Below are 24760 nucleotides of genomic sequence, written 5' to 3'. Positions count from 1 at the left end.
GAGATGGGAAGTATGAGCAACCATTAGTTTATCATTGGGGTGCCTTGTTTTACGTAAAGAAAAATCTGTGTAATTATTTTTTGTTTCAAGATCTGTATGCTGTCATTAAACTGGGACTACTGTATTATTATTCACTGCAAGGGCAAAAAGCCCTCAGCTGAGGTTCTGCTTCAGGTGTATCCAGTCATTCATCTGTAAGTTATATTTATTAGCAGCACACATCTCTTGCCTGTCCTGATAATTTTATACAATGTATCAGTGCAGGTAACATGTATGAGTCTAGGGCCCAGGCTGTTTAGCTCAAAGAGGATTCTCTAGATGGGAAACAGATATAAGAAACCTTCAGCTGTGAACATTATTGGCTCTGTGCTGGTTGTCAGATTCTAGAATATTTGACAACAAGCAAAGATTTTTAAAATGATGCAGATTTGAAACACAGTCTATTAGAAAGCTGTAGTACTTTGTCATTCTACAAAAAATACACTTGAAAATGTACAGTTGTGGACAATGTATCTGAATTTAGGGTCCTACTAACCTCCCTTCCCCCATTCACCATCATGGCTACCCCTGTTATACATGATTGTATTTTGTTTGATGCTGTAATTACCCCACAGATATTTGGAGGTTCATCTCCTGTCATCATTTTCTCACCTCGTCTCTGTTCTCCTCTCTGTGTTTTTCTCTCTCTTTTCCCAGGTGTTCTATGTCTCAACTCTGAACCCATCATCCTTTCTCCTGTGTACTAACAACCATGGGGCCTCCTGTTTTGCTATTTTGGTTTTTCACCCCTTACCCCATATTGTCAGCTCCATTGTCTCCACTTGTCTATGTCCACCTGCATGTCCTCCTCACCACCAGCTTCCTGCCTCATCTCCCCCTTTGCTGTTCCTTCTGTTGGAGAATGACCTGGTGAGTGCATTGTGTGGTCAGGATGAGTGGGACCTCACAATGTGCACTCATGATTTGTACACTTGTATCAGAAGACTTGAGAGTATGAGCCCCAATGGTGCTCAGAAGATGCTCCTGAAGACTCACCATGTTTGGTTCAACAGATACCCCAGCCAGCCCAATGGCCTGGAGAATGAGCATGATGATAGTTTCTGGCGAGTGTTCGGAGAAGCTTTGGAAGACCTAGAAACATGTGGACAGTCAGAACTCCTCAGGGAGATTGAGGTAATTGTTGCTGTAATTGTTAGCGCTCAGGCTTTGGAACATATGGCGGCTGCCTCCTGCTGGTTTACAGTCTGCACAGAGGATATTTTGCTATGGTGTATCAAGGGAGGTGTAGTGCTTTCACCTGGCACTATTTAGTATTCAAACATATGAAACAAACAGTGCACTTCACTTGGTAAGGGGTGTGTGAAGTGGCAGCCAGTAGAATTTTGAGTTTAGATATGGATGTGACTAGATAATAAATATATCATAATAAGAGAAGTAATATTTGAACATGTTGGTTTGTTAATATGTTTTAATGCTGCAGTACTGAAAGCTTTTTACAGATTCATATGCCTTTAGGAAAGTCATCCAGTGATTTGCTATCCATTTTAGGCTTCCATCATGACCGGCAGTGTGCAAAGTATTGGTCTTGAAGGCAGCAAACTGCTTCTAGAAAACTCCAATCAAAGTAGCCGCTTCCTGCTTCGGAAAGGAGGTTCCCACCACTCTAAAAACAGCCCTAAAAAAGAGAACAAGCATAACCAGGACACCAAAATCCTGAAAGACGAGGGTCAAGACATGTCTGCTGCAGAACTACTGAAGGTGACCCGACAGCACCAAACAGCTGAATTTGTTCTTACTTTACTTTATAATAACTTGTCACTGGGATTTTATCAGTATTAGGGTGCATTCACACCATGATTCTTTAATATGGTGACCGCTTCCGGCTGGAGATGTGAAAACTGGGTGCTCCCGTATCCCAGCCAGACCTTGCCCGCATCTCATTTATTTAAATGAGCACACCGGAGTCAGATAGTGACTTCAGTTTTCTCATTTTTGCCCCTTATCCAGTTTTGTGACCGGACTGAAAATCGTGGTATACTATGGTTTTCAGTCCAGTCACAAAACCGGATACGAGGCAAAAATTAGCTGACCGGAGTCACTATCTGACTCCAGTCGGCTCATTCAAATGAATGAGATGCAGGCCAGGTCCGGCTGGGATACAGAAGAGCCCGGTTTTCACATCTCCCAGAATCGTTGTGTGAATGCAGGATATCCAAGCCATATGACAGTGGTACAGAAAGTGGAGATTTATTCTGCTGTATGCAAGGTTCTTGTAGGACATATTAGCAGCTCTCCAGTGTGAAGACCATATCTCAGCTCCTATACAGAAGTCCATATCTCAGCTCCTCGGACCAATCTGAGGCAGAATCTGTTGTGGTATGTAGGGGTCATAAAAACACATTCTTGAGTGGTACCTCTGTCATGTTATGAGAAAATAACACCCTCTCCTGCCTTGTGCATTTACTAATATTGCCATAATTCGGACTGAACATTTGCTAATAAACTGTGCCCATCTGCCCTTGCAGGTCACTGTGATGAAAGACTTGGAGACAGATGATTTTGGGTTCAGCGTCTCTGATGGGCTTTTGGAGAAAGGTGTTTATGTCAATATGATCCGTCCTGGGGGTCCAGCAGACAGGAGCGGTCTTCAGCCATATGACAGGATCCTGCAGGTCAATATCGATTTTGATCATGCACCAGATAAGAGATCATTTTATATCAGAGAGATTATATGATATAAAGGGATCTCCTCTGTCAACATATAATACACCATATAATACATGTATCAAATTTTATAAAAATTTTATGTAAAAAAAAAAAAAAAACACAACCGCTTCATGATGAACGCCGTTTGGTTCCCTTGGTAAAGTAAATATTAAAATTGTGTATATATAATGAAAAGAAAAATAACCCCTAAAAATTACTCCTTTTTAAAATTAAAATGAAGTTTAAATTGTCTGAAGTATAAAAACATAACCATTATTGATTTTGTATAGTAAATAGTATAAATAAAAAAAAAGCCAGAATTGCAGAGTTTTGGTCAAACCTGAATTTGAAATAAATCAATAAAAAAAATAAAAAAGTCCCATCTAAACCAAAATGGTACCAATAAAACCTATTGATTATGACACAAAAAAAATAACCCTCGACAGTTCCATTGACAGAAAAAATAAATAAGTAATAGGGGTCTTAATAGGGAGATTTTAAGCATACTTATTTTGACTATTTTTAAAAGTAGTACATAACCTACATAAATATGGGTACTGTTGTAATCATATTGACATACAGAATAATGAAAATATGTTAGTTTTACTGTAAAGTGCACTGCAAAAACAGGGGGGTAAGAACAGAAGTTGCAAAATTGTCCCTTTTTTAAAAAAAAATATATTTTTTTTTGCTGTGCATTGTATGGTAAATTGAAGGAGGTCATTGTAAAGTAGAATTGATCTTGCAAAAAACAAACCCTCATATGTGTCTGTGGATACAAAAATAAGAGTTATGTCCATTATTGTAAAGAAAATATAACGAGAAAATATAAAATGCAGTATTAGGTTAGAGTACAAAGGTACAAAACATTACTACAATAAAAGCAAAATATACATAGGTGGCAATTTATCTTGCATGGAGATCAAAGTGGGTAATTATAATCCCGGTTATGGCATCACAGAAAGTAAAAGTCTTAGTAAGCTACAAGTCTGCAATTTTTGAATAGAGCGTAACTGGGAATGTCCTTGTTTACCAAGAAAATATCTTAATAGCCATATGATAAATCAAAGAGGAATAATACAAAATTACAAAAGAAAAAAAATTAAGAAATATTATGAAGAAATATTCTTGCAGATCCCTATGCGAAAGGGGAAGGAGAGAGGGGATGGGGAGGGAAAAGATAATTGGGTACAAGGGGAAACAACGGTCAACTTGATCTTTCGAAGTTAAGAAGTAGGAAGATAAGGTTGAAGGTGACATACATGGAGGAGTTGGATATATCCTAGTACTTAGTAACCTCAGTGTGCTGCATAATGAGTGCTGTGGAGCCAGAAATCCCAGTGAATAAGAAACTTCTGATGGTGGAAGTGCGCAAGTGCATATGACCACTCATATCCACATATATCGAGATACTATAGGACTTCTGTCAGCTGTGTAAATGGAGGAAACTTCCACTTCTGAATTATGAGTAGCTTGGTAGTCATAACAATGTGCGCAATGATGGTGCGTGCATTAGATGGAAATTTATCAGTAGTCATGCTAACTTTCCACATAAGTCCTTGTGGACACCCATAGGTGGGTTAGTTACTAGTTGCATTCCTTGCCACAATGGACAAAAGAAAGTCTTGGTAAGTGGGCAGGGAATAGGAAGGGAGCTAGTTATTTATAGCTTCTTGTGATCCTTGTACTGTAGAAGGGCCAAATTACATAAGCTAGCGTAATAGTCATTAAATGCATTAGCTATCCCTCTTGTAAAGATGATCAGGGCCTGGGTAAATGGGTGTTTAAGGAATGGAGTGCGTTGTTTGCGGTCTCAGGATAACAAAAGTGGGTTCACTCAAGGTGGAAAAACCTGAGTTTGGATTTTTTTTTTAAGTCTTGTAATCGTAAAGGAGTCATTTTCAAAGGTAAAAATGTTGTAAGTTGAGTTGTGCATTAGTAGAGGGAAAGAATGACACTTTCAAGATGGCTTCCAAAGCTACAATTTTATTGAAAGACTTGTAATACACAAGCCCTGCTTCTTTTCAGAGTCGCTCCCAATTGGACAAAGGATCCTATTATTACAACCTTGTGAGCCAGAGAGTAGTGAGATTAACATCTTTGGTTGTGTTTAGAGTAAAATATTCCTTAAAAGCCACTTTCAGAAACTGAAAGTAACTGAGGAACTCTGTATGACCAATTAGGTGAGTAGTAGCCCTTCACACAAAGTCACTTGGTTTTGAAACCATTCTAGCAGTGATGAAACAGCGGGAGAGTGGTCAGTCTATGCCAGCTCCCCAATAGCTGTGGTTGTAGATCCATCTAGATAGGCAATGCTCATGATAATCATATCTATGCTAGAAAAAGTATGAAGGGGGTTAGAGATGAGCGAATCGAAGCTGAGGAACCCGAATCCGTTATGAATTTCAGGAAATATTCAATTCCCAGCGAATGTGAATATGGCCGCGATTCTATTGTTCGAATGGCTTCATTAAACTCCATTTACTGCGGTGCAGGCTCCAGGGCATCTAAAATGGCGGATCCACATGTCAGTACATGGGGCAAGGGATGCTGGGAAGGCAAGGTGGTTAGAGAAGTAGGCGGTATGACCCTGAATCACATGCAGGATGCAGCCTATGAGCAGCCAGTCACCCCTTTGATGTTACAGCCCTATATAATTGGTAGCCATATTGCGGCTAACCACTTCATTCATTACACTGCAGAGAGATAGGACGGACAGCCTGTGTGTGTTACAGAAGAGAAAAGTGCAGTCCAGCAACGTTTAACATCCTCTTAGTCACATCGGCATTCTCGTGGATGGAAAGCATTGTTTTTTTCACTGAAAAGGATTTTTACTGCAACTACAGGCATTAACCTCCCAGTCACTTTCTTCCGCATAGTATTACAGAGAGGGGCAGATAGCTCTGTGTTGCCTCATACATTTCTACAAGCTGCCTCAACTTCCTAAACCTTAGCAGAGGAGGCAGGAATAATTTTTCAGTGCAATTCAGTGTCTTTGTTCCACAAACAATCATCTGCTGGTTATACTAGCCTGTAGACGGTATAATACACAGCAGTCCATTCCTGATAGTCTTTGACAGAGTGAAATTTTGTGTTTAGTACACAGCTTTTTATGGCTGCAGCACTGTTGTGTACTACTGGTGTTTTACAAAATTAAGTTTTTTTAAGGGTACTGTAGCGCATTTTTCTGCCCTCATAAGTGCTTACCACATACCTACATCTAAGTAGTGTACTATTTTAAACCTGTTAATCTGTCAAGGGCCTAGATACTGTGAAAGTCCAGGCAAAAGTACTCACCGACTGGTGGTGTACTGAGATACTTTTTTTTAAGTGTACTGTAGCGCATTTTTCTGCCCTCATAAGTGTATACCACAGACCTACATCTAAGTAGTGTACTATTTTGTACTTGTCAAGGGCCTAGATACTGTGAAAGGACAGCCAATAGTACGCACCTGCTGCTGTTCTAGACAAATTCTGTTTTAAGTGTAGTGAAGTGTATTTTATTCCCCTCATATACGATATGAGTATGCCAGGACGTGCACAGAGGAGTGGCAGAGGCCTAAATTCATCAGGCGCAGGCAGAGTTTGCAGCAGAGTAGGGGTGTGTGGTCAAGTGGGTCACCAGTCAGTGGGTTCCTCAGAGTTGGCATGGCCCTCATGCTGCTGCTGCCACCTCCAGGCTCTGTCATTGGGCTGCTCTATGGTCTCCTCATGCTACCACCTCCAGGCTCTGTCATTGTGCCGCCATATGGTCTCCTCATACTGATGCTGCCACCTCCAGGCTCTGTTATTGTGCTGCCATGGATACTGCAAAACATAATTAAGGTGCTGGTCCCCAGTTTCAGAAATTCCTTGCATTAGGGTCACTTTCAGGACTCCTGATGCCACCTCTGTGCCATTCAGCCACTATATGGTATCCCCATGATTCAGCCACATCCAGGCTGTGCCATTCAGACACTATATGATCTCCTCATGCTTCAGCCACCTCCAGGCTGTGGCATTCAGCCACTATATAGTCTCTTCATGCTTCAGCCACCTCCAGGCTGTGCCATTCAGACACTATATGGTATCCCTATGCTGCCGCAAACTCCACTATATGGTCTCCTCATACTGATGCCACCTCCAGACTCTGTCATTGTGCTGCCATGTGACTTATGACCAGGGCTGCCATCAGGGGGGTACAAACCATACACCTGTATGGGGCCCGGAGCTTCAGGGGGCCCGGACGTCCATGGACCTTTTTTTTTTTTTTTTTTTACTGGTTTGTCTCCTGTACCCCCCTGATGGCGGCCCTGCTTTTCAGTGAGTGAATGCTACTGTCACTCACTGAATGCTGGGTGCCCGCAAGGACTATGACCGGGCCTCATAGTCAGGGGGGCCTGCACATTTCTAATAAATGACCTATTTGTAGGGCGTGGGCCCCTTAAGAATTGTGGCAGGGCCGGACAGGCCAAAGGCTGATTGGAGTCATGTGCCCTTCTTCATCCTCCCCGTCCAGCACCAGGAGCAGCAGAAGCCCGTGGTTTCACCGATCCCCAGCAGGGTAGGTGAACTTGCGTGGGGGGGTGGGGGGGGGGCTGTTATGGGAGTGATAAGAGGTAATGAGTGGTGCAGGGGGGGGAGATAATGAGTGGTGTAGGGGGGTTGATGAGAGGTGCGGGGGGCGGTGAAGAGAGGTGCGGGGGGGGGGTGATGAGACGTGCAGGGGGGTGATGAGACTTGCAGGGGGGGTGATGAGGGGTGCAGGGAGGGGGTTGATGAGAAGTGCAGGGGGGGGTGATGAGAGGTGCAAGGGGGGGTGATGAGAGGTGCAGGGGGGTGATGAGACGTTCGGGGGGTGATGAGAGGTGCAGGGGGGGTTATGGGGGTGATAGGGGTGATGAGAGGTGCAGGGGGGGTGATGAGAGGTGCAGCGGGAGGGTGATGAGAGGTGCAGCGGGGTGATAAGAGGTGATAAGTGGTGCGGGGGGTGATAGAGGTGATGAGGTGCAGGGGGGTGGGGGTGATAAGAGGTGCGGGGCGGGTGATGAGAGGTGCGGGGGGGTGATGAGAGGTGCAGCGGGGGTGATAAGAGGTGCAGCGGGGGTGATAAGAGGTGCAGGGGGTTATGAGAGGTAGTAGGGGGTTATCGAGGTGATGAGTAGGGGGTGATGAGAGGTGCAGGGGGCGTTATGGGGGTGATAAGTGGTGCAGGGGGGTTGATGAGAGGTGCAGAGGGTTATGGGGGTGATAGGTGCAGGTGGGGTGATGAGAGGTGCAGGGGGGGTTATGAAGGTGATGAGAGGTGCAGGGGGGTTAGGGGGGTGATGAGAGGTGCAGGGGGGTGATAAGAGATGCAGGGGGTTATGAGAGGTGGTGGGGGGGTTATGGAGATGATGAGTGGTGCAGGGGGTGTGTGATGGGGGTGATAAGAGGTACAGGGGATTATGGGGGTGATAAGAGGTGCAGGTGGGTTGATAAGAGGTGCAGGGGGGTTATGGGGGTGACGAGAGGTGCAGGGAGTGATGAGAGGTGCAGGGGGTGATGAGAGGTGCAGCTGGGGTGATAAGAGGTGCAGCGGGGGTGATAAGAGGTGCGGGGTGGGTTATGGGGTGATAAGAGGTGCAGGGGGGTGATGAGAGGTGCAGGAAGGGTTATGGGTTATGAGAGGTGGTGGGGGGTTATCGAGGTGATGAGTGGTGCGGGGGGGGGGATGATGAGAGGTGCAGGGGGGGTTATGGGGGTGATAAGAGGTGCAGGGGGTTGATGAGAGGTGCAGAGGGTTATGGAGGTGACAGGTGCAGGCGGGGTGATGAGGGGTGCAGGTGGGTTATGGGGGTGATGAGAGGTGCAGGGGGATTATGGGGGTGATGAGAGGTGCAGGGGGTGATGAGAGGTGCAGCGGGGGTGATGAGAGGTGCAGCGGGGGTGATAAGAGGTGCAGTGGGGGTGATAAGAGGTGCAGGGGGGTTATGGGGTGATAAGAGGTGCGAGGGGGGGGTGATGAGAGGTGCAGGAAGGGTTATGGGTTATGAGAGGTGGTGGGGGGTTATCGAGGTGATGAGTGGTGTGGGGGGTGTGATGAGAGGTGCAGGGGGGGTTATGGGGGGTGATAAGAGGTGCAGGGGGTTGATGAGAGGTGCAGAGGGTTATGGGGGTGATGAGAGGTGCAGGGGGTGTGATAAGAGGTGCAGGGGGGAGGTGATAAGAGGTGCAGGGGGGGTTATGAGAGGTGGTGGGGGGTTATGGAGGTGATGAGTGGTGCAGGGGGGGTGATGGGGGTGATAAGAGGTGCAGGTGGGGTGATAAGAGGTGCAGGGGGGTTATGGGGGTGATGAGGAGAGGTGCAGGGGGGGTGATGAGAGGTGCAGGGAGGGTTATGGGGTGATAACAGGTGCAGGGGGGTTATGGAGGTGATGAGAGGTGCAGGGGGGTTATGGGGGTGATGAAGACACAGAGGGGGTGTATATGTATATATGATGTGTATGCATCTATGGCAGTATTGTATTCAGGGGTACAGTGTGTGGCAATATTATATTCAGGGGTACAGTGTATAGCAGTATTATATTCAGGGGTACAGTGAATAGCAGTATTATATTCAGGGGTACAGTGTGTGGCAGTATTATATTCAGGGGTACAGTGTGTGGCAGTATTGTATTCAGGGGTGCAGTGTGTGGCAGTATTATATTCAGGGTACAGTGTGTGGCAGTATTATATCCAGGGTACAGTGTGTGGCAGTATTGTATTCAGGGGTACAGTGTATGGCAGTATTATATTCAGGGTAAAGTGTGTGGCAGTATTATATCCAGGATTCAGTGTGTGGCAGTATTATATTCAGTAGATACAGTGTCTGGCAGTATTATATTCAGGGTACAGTGTGCGGCAGTATTATATTCAGGGTACAGTGTGTGGCAGTATTATATTCGGGGTACAGTGTGTGGCAGTATTATTTTCAGGGGTGCAGTGTGTGGCAGTATTATATTCAGGGTACAGTTTGTGGCAGTATCATATCCAGGGTACAGTGTGTGGCAGTATTGTATTCAGGGGTACAGTGTATTGCAGTATTATATTCAGGGTACAGTGTGTGGCAGTATTATATCCAGGGTACAGTGTGTGGCAGTATTATATTCAGGGTACAGTGTGTGGCAGTATTATATTCAGTAGATACAGTGGCTGGCAGTATTATATTCAGGCTACAGTGTGCAGCAGTATTTTATTCAGGGTACAGTGGGAGGCAGGATTATATTCAGTAGATACAGTGTGTGGCAGTATTATATTCAGGGTACAGTTTGCGGCAGTATTATATTAAGGATAAAGTGGCTGGCAGTATTATATTCAGGGTACAGTGTGCAGCAGTATTATATTCAGGGTACAGTGTGGGGCAACATTATATTCAGGGTACAGTGTGGGGATGCATTATATTCAGGTTACAGTGTGTGGCAGGATTATATTTAGTGGGTACAGTGTGTGGCAGTATTATATTCAGGGTACAGTGTATAGCAGTATTATATTCAGGGTACAGTGTGTGGCAGGATTATATTCAGTGGATACAGTGCGTGGCAGTATTATATTCAGTGTACAGTGTGTGGCAGTATTATATTTAGTTGATACAGTGTGTGACAGTATTATATTCAGGGTACAGTGTGGGGCAGTATTATATTCAGGGTACAGTGTGGGGATGCATTATATTCAGGTTACAGTGTGTGGCAGGATTATATTTAGTGGATACAGTGTGTGGCAGTATTATATTCAGGGTACAGTGTATAGCAGTATTATATTCAGGGTACAGTGTGTGGCAGGATTATATTCAGTGGATACAGTGCGTGGCAGTATTATATTCAGGGTACAGTGTGTGGCAGTATTATATTTAGTTGATACAGTGTGTGGCAGTATTATATTCAGGGTACAGTGTGGGGCAGTATTATATTCAGGGTACAGTGTGTGGCAGGATTATATTCAGGGTACAGTGTGGGGTAGTATTTTATTTAGGGTACAGTGTGGGGTAGTATTTTATTTAGGGTACAGTGTGGAGCAGTATTTTATTTGGGGTACACTTTCTGGCAAGGTTATAATGATTACTGTCTTCATGCAGAGGATGAGGATCTGCTGTCAAAGTGAGGAGCCAATGATGTCTGGATGTCAGACTCTGCAGAGAAGATGGAGCTGGGGGAAGACCTGGTCTCTGGACCCGATGAAGAAGAAAAGATAGAGAAGATATCACTCAAGTCAGAAGACATCACTCAGGTCACTGATACCATTGTGTATTCTCCTGATTGTCCCATCAGAGCTGTAGTAACTTGTAAGTTCTGCAGTGATGATGGACTAAAATGTGTCTTATCTGTGTCTCTCCAGCTGTTACAAAACTACAACTCCCATTGCCAGAGGCTCTCCAGACATGATGGAAGTTTTAGCTTTCCAACAGCTGGAGAACCACTTCAACCGAGGTGATCGGTGGGGGTCTCAGCAGTTGGACCCCCACCAAAAAAATGGTCTGCTTATTATAAAATGCCCAGGCCCTGGGGGGGTCAAGGGGGAGGGGTAGGGAGCCCCGAGGTAATTTTTTGCATCGGGGCCCTGTGGTTCTAGCTACACCCCTGCGCACGACCGTTGCGCATTGATACAGCATTGGGGGCAACGGTTAACAGCAGAAAGGGGCGTACAACAACTATATATTGGCAAATTGTGCCCCGACACATATAGTTGTTGTAGGCCTCCCTTTTCTAATAGTTTTCCCCCTATATAGTTTTAGGCCTCTCTGAGAGGGGCCCAGGCCTACCACAACTATGGGGGCAACTATTAACAGAGGGGCCTACCACAACTATAGGGGTAACTATTAACAGAGGGGCCTATGCAAACTATATGGAGCCCCCTATATAGTTTTTGTAGGCCCCTCTGTTAATAGTTGCTTCCATATAGTTTGGGTAGGCCCCTCTTTAAAAGGAGTAGTCTGGTTAAAAATAACTTATCCCCTCTCCAAGGATAGGGGATAAGTGATAGATCGCAGGGGGGTCCAAGCGCTGTGACAACCCCCCCCCGTGATCTCCTGCACAGGCCCTGGCGGTTTGCTGGAAGTTGACTTCTGTACCCGGCAGGAAGCTGCGGCCGGCACACCCCCTCCATGTATCTCTACATGGAACGAGGGGGCCCAGGCCTTGAGCTGTGTGAGGGGCCCCGAATTTTCTGATGGCAGCCCTGCATATGACGTTAGAATTTGGTCCTTTGTACCCACACGCCGGGGCTGGGACACTAAAACTTGGGAGTTAAAAGTTCAATTTCAAAATTCTCAATTTCAATTTAAAAGTCTTAAATTTCTATTTTAATGGTCTCCTCAAGCTTTTGCCATCTCCAGGCTGTGTCATTCAGACACTATATGGTCTTCTCATGCGTCAGCCACCTCCAGGCTGTGTCATGCAGCCACTATATTGTCTCCTCATGCTTCAGCCAACTTCAGGCTGTGCCATTCAGACACTATATGGTCTCCTCATGCTTCAGCCACCTCCAGGCTGTGTCATTCAGCCACTATATGGACTCCATATATTGACTGTGTATTGTAGAAAACATGTGGGTATCCTTGAGTTACTCTCCCAGCTTTATTGCCATGTTGATACCAGACTATTAATAAAAGGAATATTGCCAAGGACTAGCAGAAACAGGTAACTGTGGACCACCGGCTGTTGGAATTGACTGACTATCCCATGTGGTAGATTTACCATTTTGAAGTTCCTCAGTTCCAGTAGGCTTTAAGTCGTTCACTCTTTGTTGCGGTTCTTCAGATGCAGAATTAAGTTGTATCAAGTTTTCCTGTTCCTCCGAGGAGCTAATGTCACTGGAACACACAATACTCATATTGTCATCTAATGAACGATCCTTTTCTTCAGAGAACGTATGTATCATTTTATTAGGTGCTAAGGTGGTATTCTGACAATTTCTGATTATAAAGGAATTTTGGAATCTGTGACACAATTAAAAATAAGTATTTTTAAGCGTACTGTAGCACATTTTTCTGCCCTCATAAGTGCATTCCACATACTTACATCTAAGTAGTGTACTATTTTGTACCTGTTAATCTGTCAAGGGTCTATATACTGTGAAAGGACAGCCAATAGTACACACCTGCTACTGTTCTAGACAAATACTGTTTTAAGCGAAGTGAAGCGTATTGTACTCCCCTCATATACACCATAAGTATGTCAGGCAGAGTAGTGAAGTTTTAATTTCAAAATCCTTAATTTCAATTTCAAAATCATAAATGTCAATGGTCTCCTCATGCTGCTGCCAACTCTAGGCTGTGCCATTCAGACACTATATGGTCTCCTCATGCTTCAGCCAACTCCAGGCTGTGTCATTCAGGCAATATATGGTTTACTAATGTTGCTGGGCCTGGGTCTGGGAATAAAAAAATTGTTATGGTAGCACTAGCTACCCAAAATCTTCAGTTTAAATGTCATAATTCATCTTTTAATCGTAGGGATTGTGAAGCCCTAGTGTCTACTCATGCTGATGCCAACTCCAGGCTGTGCCATTCAGACACTATATGGTCTTTTCATGCTTCAGCCATCTCCAGGCTTTGTCATGCAGGCAATAAATGATTTACTGATGCTGCTGGGCCTGGGTCTGGGAATAAAGATTTTGTTATGGTAGCACTAGCTACCCAAAATCTTCAGTTTAAATTTCAGAATTGATCTTTTAATCATAGGGATTGTGAAGCCCTAGTGTCTACTCATGCTGCTGCCAACTCCTGGCTGTGCCATTCAGACACTATATGTCTCCTCATGCTTCAGCCAACTCCAGTCTGTGTCATTCAGCCAATATATGGTTTACTGATGCTGCTTGGCCTGGAACAAAAAAAAAGTTATGGTAGCACTAGCTGCCATAAATCTTCAATTTAAATTTCAAAATTCATCTTTTAATTTTAGGGGTTGTGAAGCCCTAGTGTCTACTCATGCTGCTGCCAGCTCCAGGCTGTGTCATTCAGCCACTATATGGTCTCCTCATGCTGCCAACACCTCCACGCTGTGTCATTCAGCCACTATATGTCTCCTCATGCTTCAGCCTCATCCAAGCTGTGTCATTCAGCCTTTATATGGTCTCCTCATGCTGCCGGCTCCTTAACCAAAAGCTTTGTACTTAAAAGGGGAACCAGGCAAGGATGCAAACTCTCCTCCTCGCGGTTTGCCCTAATACTGGAGCCATTTGCACAGATTATAAGAATAACGGATCTGTTTGAGGGGTTTGGGGTGAATAGCGGAGGGGAGAGAATATTATTGTATGCAGATGACGTCTTGTTATTTATTAAAAACCCAGTGAAAAGTCTACCAGGTATAATTGAAAGGATTGAGGAATTTGGAGAATATTCCGGATATAAGATCAATTGGAGTAAGTCCTCCCTTCTGCCTCTGGATGGGGCAATAAAAGAATCAATTGGGAGGATACGTATATTGAAACCAGGTGAAAATTTTGAATATTTGGTAGTAAAAATATCAGAGAGAATAGAGAATTTCTCCAGACTAAATTTAAATCCAGTGTTAAAGAAAGTGAGGGACAAAGTTGAAATATGAAATAAACTCCTCTCAAACATGGCTGATAGAATCTCTTTGAGTAAGATGGTGATTTTGCTGATTGTTTTACATATAACGAGGGCGGCCCCAATATGGAATACAGATACATTTTTTTAAAGGCTTAGAACGAGTAATTAATGATTTGGTATGGGGAAAGAAATGGTTAAGGATGAAGCAGAAATTTCTAAATCTCTTTTGTTTACAGATAAAGAGAGCAACCTCATCACTAAAAGCTACGAGAACTCCTCGCTTTTTTGTTGGGTAGTCAAATATTACTTGGTATTTTTTGTGACGTAAAATAGGTGCATTTATAGAATTAAGATGTGTTTCTTGGACACATGCAATGTCTGCCTTAGGTTGCATAACTTCATTCCACAAGAAATGTATTTTGAGAGCTATTTAAGTTTCCTCCCTTAAGGAGAGAACTTCCACTACCATGGATGAATTGTAATATGACAGAGGTTATCTGAATAAGACCAAGGCGGTCTAAGAGGGGGAAGAGGGAGGGATCTACAGGAGGAAAATATGCAGCAAATAATGCCAGGAGGGCAACAATAGCAATCAGGGAATTACAAAATGGGTCTGGTCTCCTCTATGGCAACCTGTTTGGAGAGAGGGGACAAGAATCCCAATCACCTAAGTCCCAGGCTTGAAGAGTACTTAGGCCATTTTCAGCCGAGGTCATCACATGAATTTTGCCTTGTCGGAAAAAAGCCCTACCTGTAAGGGATCTCCAACTCGGCAACATGACCGTTTATGAACCAAAGTTCCATCTGGCATGTATTATGGCTGCTGACAGGTCAGTGAACATGTTAATGTCCTTGCAGGACGATGGCAGTGTCTGATTCTTCCTGGAGAGCTGAAGCTTGAGATCCTTGGCACGGAAGAATGGCACGAAGAGTTAAACGCAGTAGGACATCTCTTGGAAGATTTTCCGGGAGGTTCCATGGTTTTGGCACCCTGTGTGCCCTGTCTATACTATACTCTTATTCATCTAGGTCAGGGAGGAGATGCTACATAAGATGTTTAACATATCGAGCCAGCTGTGAAACTCCTGTTGCTTCAGCTATGCCACAAAATTTGATGTTATTTTATAGATTCCTACCTTTTGGAATCAATTATTTTAGCCTGCTGGGCATCCATCTTGTCGTCCAGTGAGTTATGCACGCCTACTAACTTGTTGTGGGCAGCTGCAAAAGCCGCCATTTTGGTTTCATTATGCAAGACTTTGTGTTCCAGCTTTTCAAAGATTTCATTAACTTACTCTATGTAAACTACGAAATTCCATATTGTAGTTTTGGAATTAATTTAGTTTAAAGGGGTACTCTGCCCCTAGACATCTTATCCCCTATCCAAAGGATAGGGGATAAGATGTCAGATCGCCGCGGTCCCGCTGCTGGGGAGCCCGGGGATCCCGCTGCGTCACCCCGCTATCATTACAGCACAGAGCGAGTTCGCTCTGTGCGTAATGATGGGCGATACAGGGGACGGAGCAGCGTGACGTCATGGCTCCGCCCCTCGTGACATCACGGCCCGTCCCCTTAATGCAAGTCTATGGGAGGGGGCGTGACGACTGCCACGCCCCCTCCCATAGACTTGTATTGAAAGGGGCGGGCTGTGACATCACGAGGGGCGGAGCCGTGACGTAACGATGCTCCGGCCCATGTTTTGCCCGTCATTACGTGCAGAGCGAACTCGCTCTGTGCTGTAATGATAGCGGGGTGCCACAGCGGGGATCCCGGGGCTCCCCAGCAGTGGGACCGCGGTGATCTGACATCTTATCCCCTATCCTTTGGATAGGGGATAAGATGTCTAGGTGCAGAGTACCCCTTTAAAGACATTAGGATATTAAGTGTAGTTTTGGAAACCATATTGATAGGCAGCAAAGATGTTTGACTCAGATAAGGTCTCTGCTCTGTATAAATATATCAGGGGACAGTACAGAGATCTCTCCCATGATCTATTTATACCCAGGACTGTATCAATAACAAGGGGGCATCCTCTAGAGGAAAGAAGGTTTCTACACCAGCATAGACATGGGTTCTTTACTGTAAGAGCAGTGAGACTGTGGAATTCTCTCTTGGAGGAGGTGGTCATGGTGAACTCTGTAATAGAGTTCAAAAAGGAGCTGGATGCATTTTTGGAGAGTAATAACATCGCTGGTTATGTATACTAGATTTATAGGGGCAGAGCGTTGATCCAGGGATTTATTCTGACTGACATATTTGGAGTCGGGAAGGAATTTTTACCTCTAGTATGAGGGTTTTTTGCCTTCCTCTGGATCAACTCAACTCAATAGGGACTTATTAGGGTTATAGGTTGAACTTAATGGACTCTGGTCTCTTTTCAACCTTATGAACTATGTTACTATGCTTCAGCGGCTGATCTGTGGAGGAAGCGGAGTCTTGGGCAGGTATGGAGGTGAATGGCTGCATATTCCCTGGATCTTCAGATAAAAGTTTGGTATGTAGTGACATAGTAGCGTCCGTCATTTTCTCTGTTTTCTCACCTCCAGCTATACCCTCTTAACGGTCCCATGATGTAATTATACATCAGAGGTCATCAAGGGGTTAAACAACCTTTATACCTTTATGTGCATTGTCGGTGGTGCACTGGTTTGGACAATCCTATGTCACTGCATCTGCAAGCTCTACCAATAGAACACAGATATAATGGATTAATGCATTACATCCGACTGCATTGATCTGTGAGGGTAATCTAATGATTGCTCATACAAGACACTAGGGGACTAAAAAAGTGTAAAAAATAAAAATAAAAAAATAAATTCCAAAAGTGTATTTAAAATGATATATTAACTCTTTCCATGATAAAAATTCTAATCAACCCCATTTTTCAAATTAAAAAACAAAACATATTTGGTTTCACTGGGGGAAATTTATCAATGTTGGTGTAGGTAGTTTTTTGTAGATTGTTTTGGTTGGTCTAAATTTGGTGCAATTGTACCAAGTTCACCATACTTGTGCAAGGCACATTATAAATTTTGTGCAAAGTTCTAAATCTCCACACAGTTCTATTTGTACACCTGAGCTCAACCTCACAGAAAAAGTGGACACAGGGATTTTCTTCTATTGCTTTGAGACCAGGATTCCATTGATGGTGTTTGTCCACCAGCAAAAACGCCAGAAAAACTGTCACAGCTTTTTCCTGCGTTTTGTCAGTTTTTCTTGAGTTTTTTCTTGCGTTTTTGCTGGTGTGTGGAAACAATCATTTTTGTACCCTGCCGCAATTTTTTTTACTGCCTTCAGGGTACCGCTCCATGGGTCGGATGCAGAGCGCCCGGTCCACAGAGTGTAAGGAGGTGAGGAGTGATGTACAGCATATACAGAGTGCAGAGCATCACTACTTACCTCCACCGGCTGTATAGTATACAGGGGTGCATAGTGTACCCATGTATATTATACAGGAGCTCAGCAAGGAAAGAGTTAACCCACGCTGCTACTGGGTTAAGTCTTTGTGCTCTATCCTTTATATACAGTTGTCTATAGATGACTGTGGGGGAGTGTTTTTTTTTTTTTTATACATTTTTTTTTCCAATGTGTTGTGTTTTTTATAATTGAATTTTCAGGCTTCCTGTAGACAGAATCCATTACTAGCCGTCTTGTAGACAGGATCCATTACTAAGCCTGGCTTAGCGTTAGTCCTAAAATCAGTTAGCAATAACCCCCAATTACCCCGGTACCCACCGCCACAGGAGATCTGGGAAGAGCCAGTGCAAACAGGCCCAGAGCCTCCTGGACGTAGGCGGTAACAGGCTGGCGGTATTTAGACTGGGGAGGGCCAGTAATAATGGTCCTCGCCCACCGTGGTAACATCAGGCTGTTGCTGCTTGGTTGGTATCTGGCTGATACTGAAAAAATGGGGGAACCACACACATTTTTTTAATTTTTTTATTTAAAAAAAAAACGCATAGGGTTCCCCCTATTTTCAGTATCAGATAGGCTGATGTTACAAGGGTGGGTGGGGACCATTGTTACTGGCCCTCCCCAGCCTAAATAACACCAGTCTGTTACCGCCTAGGCCCAGGAGAGCCATTTTTGATGCTCCAGGCCTTTTGGTACCGGCTCTTCCTGGTACCCCTGTGACGGTGGGTAATGGGGTAATAATTGGAGGTTAGTGCTAGCTGATTTTGGGGCTAACGCTAAGCCCGGGCTTAGTAATGGATTCCGTCTATAAGACAGCTTCAACTACTAAGCCTGAAAATTCAATTATCAAAAAACACGACACATTGAAAAAAAAATACTCCCTCTTAGCCCTCGTTAACCATTTTATTGAAATTTAAAAACGCTGGTCATCGTCGCAGTTCACCAATTCTGACGTAGTCCTTCGCATTCACGTATCTGAAATAAGAAGAAAGGAAAAACAAGAAATATGGGTTAGTACATTTTTTGCGCTCTCCCCTCGTGAGAGCGCACATAATGCATATTAAAAAAAAGGTTAGCAGCGTAAAACAGGGAGCCTCCAATTGTTGCTAAACTACAACTCCCATCGTGGGGGGCTGTAGTTAAGCAACAGCTGGAGACTCCCTTTTTGGGGCCACACTGCCAGAAAGGCTCTGTTCCCATATTGCAAAATGAATAATGAGAACAGAGTCAGGTCTGGACTGTGTGGACTGTGTAGCTCTGCCCCCTAATGATGTCATCACTAGGGGGCAGAGCAGTAAAGGTTGCAGGGAGTCTCAAGAAGGACCCCTTTCAATCTGTCCCTCTGCCCTTGGACTACTACTCCCATCATGGGATAGAGTCTGTCCCATGATGGGAGTAGTTGTAGTACCATAGCGCTGAGGGATGGCACTTGCCCATCTCCCGGCTGCGGGACTTTTAGGACTATTACTCCCATCATGGACAGACTCCGTCCATGATGGGACTTTTAGTCCAGGGGCTGAGGTGCAGATTGCAGCATGTCATGTCGCTGCGATCCTCATTTATTAAGTTAACAAGCCGGTGGTACATGCGGCTACACTGCGCTCCCCGCCGGCTCCATGCGGAGAATACTGTATACGCTGTCATAATTCATAATAGCTATTCACCAATCAGAGTTACTGTCGGTGGGGATTATGTATTATGACAGCGTATACAGGAGCCTGGAGCAGGCGAGGAGTGCAGTGAAGCCGCATGTGCGCCGGCTTGTTCACTTAATATCGCAGCGGGTCTCTGGAGAATGACCTGCTGCGATCTGCACCTCAGCCCCTAGACTTAAACTCTTAGTAGTAGTCCTAAAAGTCCCGCAGCCGGGGGATGTGCAAAGGCCATCCCTCAGTGCTGCGGTACTATATCTACTCCCATCATGGGACAGAATCTGTCCATGATGGGAGTTATAGTACAGGGGCTGATCACAGCAGGTCATTCTCCAGAGACCCGCTGCGATCCGCGTTTATTAAGTTAACAAGCCTGTGGCACATGTGGCTCCACTGTGCTCCCCGCCGGCTTCTATATACAGCTCTCATAATTCATAATCCCAGCCGCCAGGAGACAGGAACTCTGATTGTTGAATAGCTTTTCATAATAAATAGGGATTATGTATTGTGACAGTCTATACCAGCGGTACTCAACTGGCGGACTGCGGTCTAGATCCGGACCATGGCCGCCAGTCATCCGGACCTCCGGCCAGCTCAGGGAACCGGCCAGAGGTGGCCACCTCTGCCCTGGCATTCATATGTACCAGTGTCTTTGAGACACCAATACAAATGAATAGCTGAGCGCTTCCGGAGCTAAGGAACACTCTGCTCTCTGCCCGGCCAGCGCTTCTCCTATGATGCAGGCAGCGCCATTAGCGCTGCCTGCATCATCTGCTCTGGCCAGGCCTGACAAGAAGAGGCCAGAGCAGTGTGGGACCTGAGAAGCAGCAGGACCGGGCCATCCACGGGGCGCTATAAAAGTGAGAGTAAGGATGCAGGGGTCTTTGGATTGGGGGGGGGGGGGGGTGTTAAGGCAGAAGGGGATAAAGAGGTCTGGGAGGCATAAAAGTGAAAATAAGAATGATGCATGGGGTCTTGGGTGGGGGTGTTAGGGCAGAAGGGGATAAACGGGTCTGGGGGGGACAGAAAAATGTAAAGAAGGATGCAGGGGTCTTGGGGCAGAGGAGTCTAGAAGAGGACTTAGGGGTCAGGGGGGCAGAGGAGTCTGGATGAGGACTTAGGGGTCGGGGGGCAGAGGTTTCTAGGGGTATCTATAGGAGGGGGGGGGAGAGGAGTCTGGAAGAGGACCTAGGGGTCTGGTGGGACTTAAGGCCCATCCACATTGATGACATTCCTCCGGCAGAAAACTGCTTGCAGCAGAGTCCAAATGTTTTCAATGGTTTTCTGCTGCTCAGTGCATACTGTGGATGCCCCACAGTGGAATTCCCCCAGCAGACTGGACGTAAACCCCAAGAACGAACATGTTCTTTGGGTGGATGTTCATTCTGCTGGTGGAATTCCACCGGAGTGCATTGTCATCTATAGAGATGGCGCACATCCGTGCAGTCCTACTGCCAATGGCTTCAGCAGTGCCTGCAGCAAGCGGACATTCCACCGACTAACTGTCCACAGTGTGAAGAAGCACTTAGGGGTCTGCAGGAGGAGGGGGAAATGGGTCTGAGGGGAGCACAGGGGTGGGATTCTGACAAACAGAGGAAACAGTGTCTGGCAGTATTATTTTAGGGGTCATGATGTCTGACAGGGTTATAATGATTATTGTTGTCATACAGAGGATGAGGATCTGCTAACAAAGTAACCAATGATGTCCGGCGTCAGACTCTGCAGAGAAGATGGAGCTGAAATAAGACAAGGACCAGAGGAAGAAGAAAAGTAAAGACAACAGAGAAGACGTCTCCTGTGAGTCATTATACAATTGTGTATTCTCCTGATTGTGTCCCATCAGAGCTGGAGTCGCTTGTCATTTCTGCAGTGATGATGGGTGACACTATTCACCAATCTGTGTTACAAAACTACAACACCCATAATGCCTGAAGCTTTGCAGGCATGATGGGAGTTGTAGCTTTGCAACAGGTGGAGAGCCACTTAAACTGAGGTGATTTTAGAGTATGCAGCCTATTTTATTTTAATGGGTGTCTGACTTTTGCTACTCCCACCTTAAAAAAAAAAAAAAAGGGTTGCTTAGTCTAATATGCCCTGGCCTATTTTTGCTCTCAGTCCGGCCCTGGAAGTATGTGTATTACAGCAATTTCCCAGCCTTTATATCTACAGTTGTTTCAAAACTACAGTTCCCATCATGCTCTTCTGTCTGCATGATGGCAGTTGTAGTTTTGCAACATCTGGAGATTTCATATGGGGGGCACCTCATTCATTGTTTTAAGGGACACAGAGGTATAATTTGCTTCAGGGCAAGTGGCAATATAATATTTGGGGGCCCAGCATGTGGTAGTTTTACATTCAGAGGCACAGTGTGAGGCAGCATTATAAGGGCACAATTTGTGGCAGTATTATACTGAGGGGCATGGTGTGTGGCAGTATTATACTCAGGGACACGGTGTGTGGCAGTATTATACTCAGGGGCACAGTGTGAGGCAGTATTATATCAGGGGCATAGTGTTTGACAGCATTCTATTTAGGTATACAGCATGTGGCAGTATTATATTCAGGGGCATAGTGTGTGGCAGTTATATATTCAGGGGCACAGTGTGTGGCAGTATTACACCAGGGCACAGTGTGTGGCAGTATTATACCAGTTATATATTCAGGGGCACAGTATGTGGCAGTATTATACCAGGGGCACAGTGTGTGGTAGTTGTGACTTATTAAGTACTAATTATGTTCTACAACAGGCAGTGTCTATTTCTGGCATGGCACTGTGGCCGCTAGGTGTGAACCAGGTCTTAAGGTTTTTCTCGGACCTTCACCAGATGGCAGACCTGGAAAAGCGGACCCCTACTAAAAGTAGTTGAGTACCCCTGGTGTATACAGTATTCCCCACCGGGAGCCTGTGTAGTGAAGAAAACTGTTCCCTGTAGAGAAATTTTCCCAAGCAGCTAATGAAAAATGCTGAGTCAGTAAAGCCACTGTGATTGGCGGAGACACGCACACTCACCCCATACTATTGGTTATTGGGGTCTCTTGAGAATGACCAGTTGCGATCTGCCCCTCAGCCCCTGAACTATAACTCCCATCATGGGCAGAGTCTGTCCATGATGGGAGTAGTAGTCCTAACTGTCCCAAAATAGTCCCGCTGCCGTCTCTCAGCGCTGCGGTACTACGACTACTCCCATCATGGGACAGACACTGTCCCATGATGGGAGTAGTTGTCGTTTTTGATTATATATTTTTGCGTTAAAAAAAAAAGTATTTGCGGAAAAAAATGCATCTAAACATAAAAAACGCACATGATAAATTAGTATCCACTGTAAAATGCACTCCACAATACACCAAAAATTGAGTACTTGCTTTTTGCTCTATCAAAAAAGACACAATGAAAGTCACTGCGCAAAAAAAAATAAACAAGAAAAAGGGGTAGAAAAAGTGTAGAATTGTCTATACCAGAATTGTGTTTTTTTTTTTGGTCACATCTTATCTTAAAAAGTCTGATCAATGCCAAAGTGGTACAATTAAAACCTCAGATTATGGTACAAAAATGAGCCCCAAAACAGCTCCATAGGTGAAAAAAAAAGTTATAGTAGGTCAGAATAGGGCAATTAAAATTACATTTCCTTTCTAAAAAAGAATATTGTTGTAATCGCTACCAACCTGACAAATAAAAACAGGTCAATGAAACCACCCAAATTAGCAAAACTGAATTTTTTTTGTCTAGTTTTACCTTACAACATTTTTTTTTTGTAGATGGATAAACAAAAGCTTTATGGCTCTTAGAAGAAGAGGCGGAAAAAAATTAAAAATGAAAAATGCAAAAATAAAAATGTCCTGGGAATTCAAGGGTTTAACACCTTAAGGAAACAGGGCGTAAATTTACACCCTGTGCTCGCTCTCATTCTATGATACATGCTCAGGAGCTGAGCACATATCATAGAGCAATTGTCCTAGCGGCGACCTGTGGCTAATGCATTTACTCCTTAGACTGTGCAATCAAAGCCGAACCCGGCATCTAAAATATAAAAATTATTATTGCGGCTGTTCAACCGGGCAGATCTGTACACCCACGTTAAAATTGTATGGTCCGATCAGCTGAGAAGACAGTGGGAGGGCCCTTACCTGCCTCCATGCTGTCCAATTGGCGCTCCAAAACGCCAGGAAGCCATGGCAGCCTTGAGCAATCGAGCGCCTATAACACAGATCAATGGCGTGCAATAGCACAGGATTGAACAGTGTATGAAATCTAAGGATTGTATGTTATCGTTCCGTATGGGGACTAAAAAAATTTTTAAAAAATGTTTTAATAAATGTAAATAAACCTCTTCCATAATAATAAGTCTGAATTATGTGGTATCGCTGCATGCGCTAAATGTCTGAACTATTAAAATATAATGTTAAATAAACCGCATGGTTGATGGCGTATGTGTAAAAAAATACCAAAGTCCAGAATTGCATATTTTTGGTCACTTCATATACCATAAAAAATGTGTAAAAAGTGATCAAAGAGTCCCATTAAAAAGTCCAAAACTAGCGACAAGAACTACAGATCGCGCAAAAAATTATCCTCACACATCCCTGTATATGGGGGGGAAAAACGTTATAGGGGTCAGAAGAGGACAGTTTTAAGCATACTAATTTTTGTACAAGTAGTAAATAAAATAAAACCTATATAAATTGGGTATTATTATTATAACGTGAAGTGCAAATATTAAAAATTCCTTTGTCCTCAAGGAGTTAAGGACAATGGACATAAATGTACATCTTTGTGTCCTGGTACTTAACGCATCAGGACATAAATTTACATTCTGTACGCAAAGGGACCGCAGGAGCTGCTGGCTGCTGCGTACCCACCGGTAATGGCAGACATCAGTAATCACGCTGATGTTCACCATGAACCCTTCAGATGCCATGATCAATGCTAATCACGGGGGACCTCATTGAACCACCTGCGGCGTTATCGCCAAGGTCCGATGGGTCAAAATGTCCGTCGGAGGTCCCCTCAAGTGCTATCTTCTCCTCTGGTCTGCCTTCTAGCAGACCAGAAAAGTGGATCACCAATATTGCCGGTCAGTTCTATCCCTATCTATAGCAATCTATTGATTACATCTTTATGTCCCCATAGGGGATGATCTGTAGCAAAATTTAAATAAAAATGTGAATAAGTCCTTCCCCCAATAAAAATTCAAATCCTCCCTTTTCCATTTTACAAATAAAGTGTAAAAAAATTACAAATTTAACACTTATTTGGTATCACTGTGTGTGTAAATGTCTGACCTATGATGTTAATGATCCTGTACAATGAGCAGTGTAAATGTAAAAGAAAAACAAAGATTAAATTCCCAAAAAATTAAATAAAAGTGACCAAAATAATCACATAAACATAAAAGTGGAACCGATAAAAACTACAGATCGTGGTGCAAAAATTAGCACTTATTACAGCTATGTATACTGAAAAATGTGAAAGTTATAGGGGTCA

The 24760-nt window shown here is 44.4% G+C and overlaps 1 protein-coding gene across 7 annotated transcripts in view; it reads left to right on the top strand.

Moving 5' to 3' along the window:
* GRIP2 (glutamate receptor interacting protein 2) overlaps window positions 1–24760 on the top strand; it is a 528084-nt gene that overhangs the window by 501930 nt on the left and 1394 nt on the right. For all 7 annotated transcript variants that reach the window (XM_056524926.1, XM_056524923.1, XM_056524925.1 and 4 more), the window contains 3 exons: window positions 1053–1173; window positions 1549–1758; window positions 2526–2672. In XM_056524926.1, the coding sequence (XP_056380901.1) occupies window positions 1053–1173; window positions 1549–1758; window positions 2526–2672 (478 nt within the window). The remainder of the gene's footprint in view (window positions 1–1052; window positions 1174–1548; window positions 1759–2525; window positions 2673–24760) is intronic.

This window comes from Hyla sarda, chromosome 6 (genome assembly GCF_029499605.1).
Source record: "Hyla sarda isolate aHylSar1 chromosome 6, aHylSar1.hap1, whole genome shotgun sequence".
In the NCBI taxonomy this organism is placed as follows: Eukaryota; Metazoa; Chordata; class Amphibia; order Anura; family Hylidae; genus Hyla; species Hyla sarda.
This window is presented reverse-complemented; position numbering and strand designations above follow the sequence as displayed.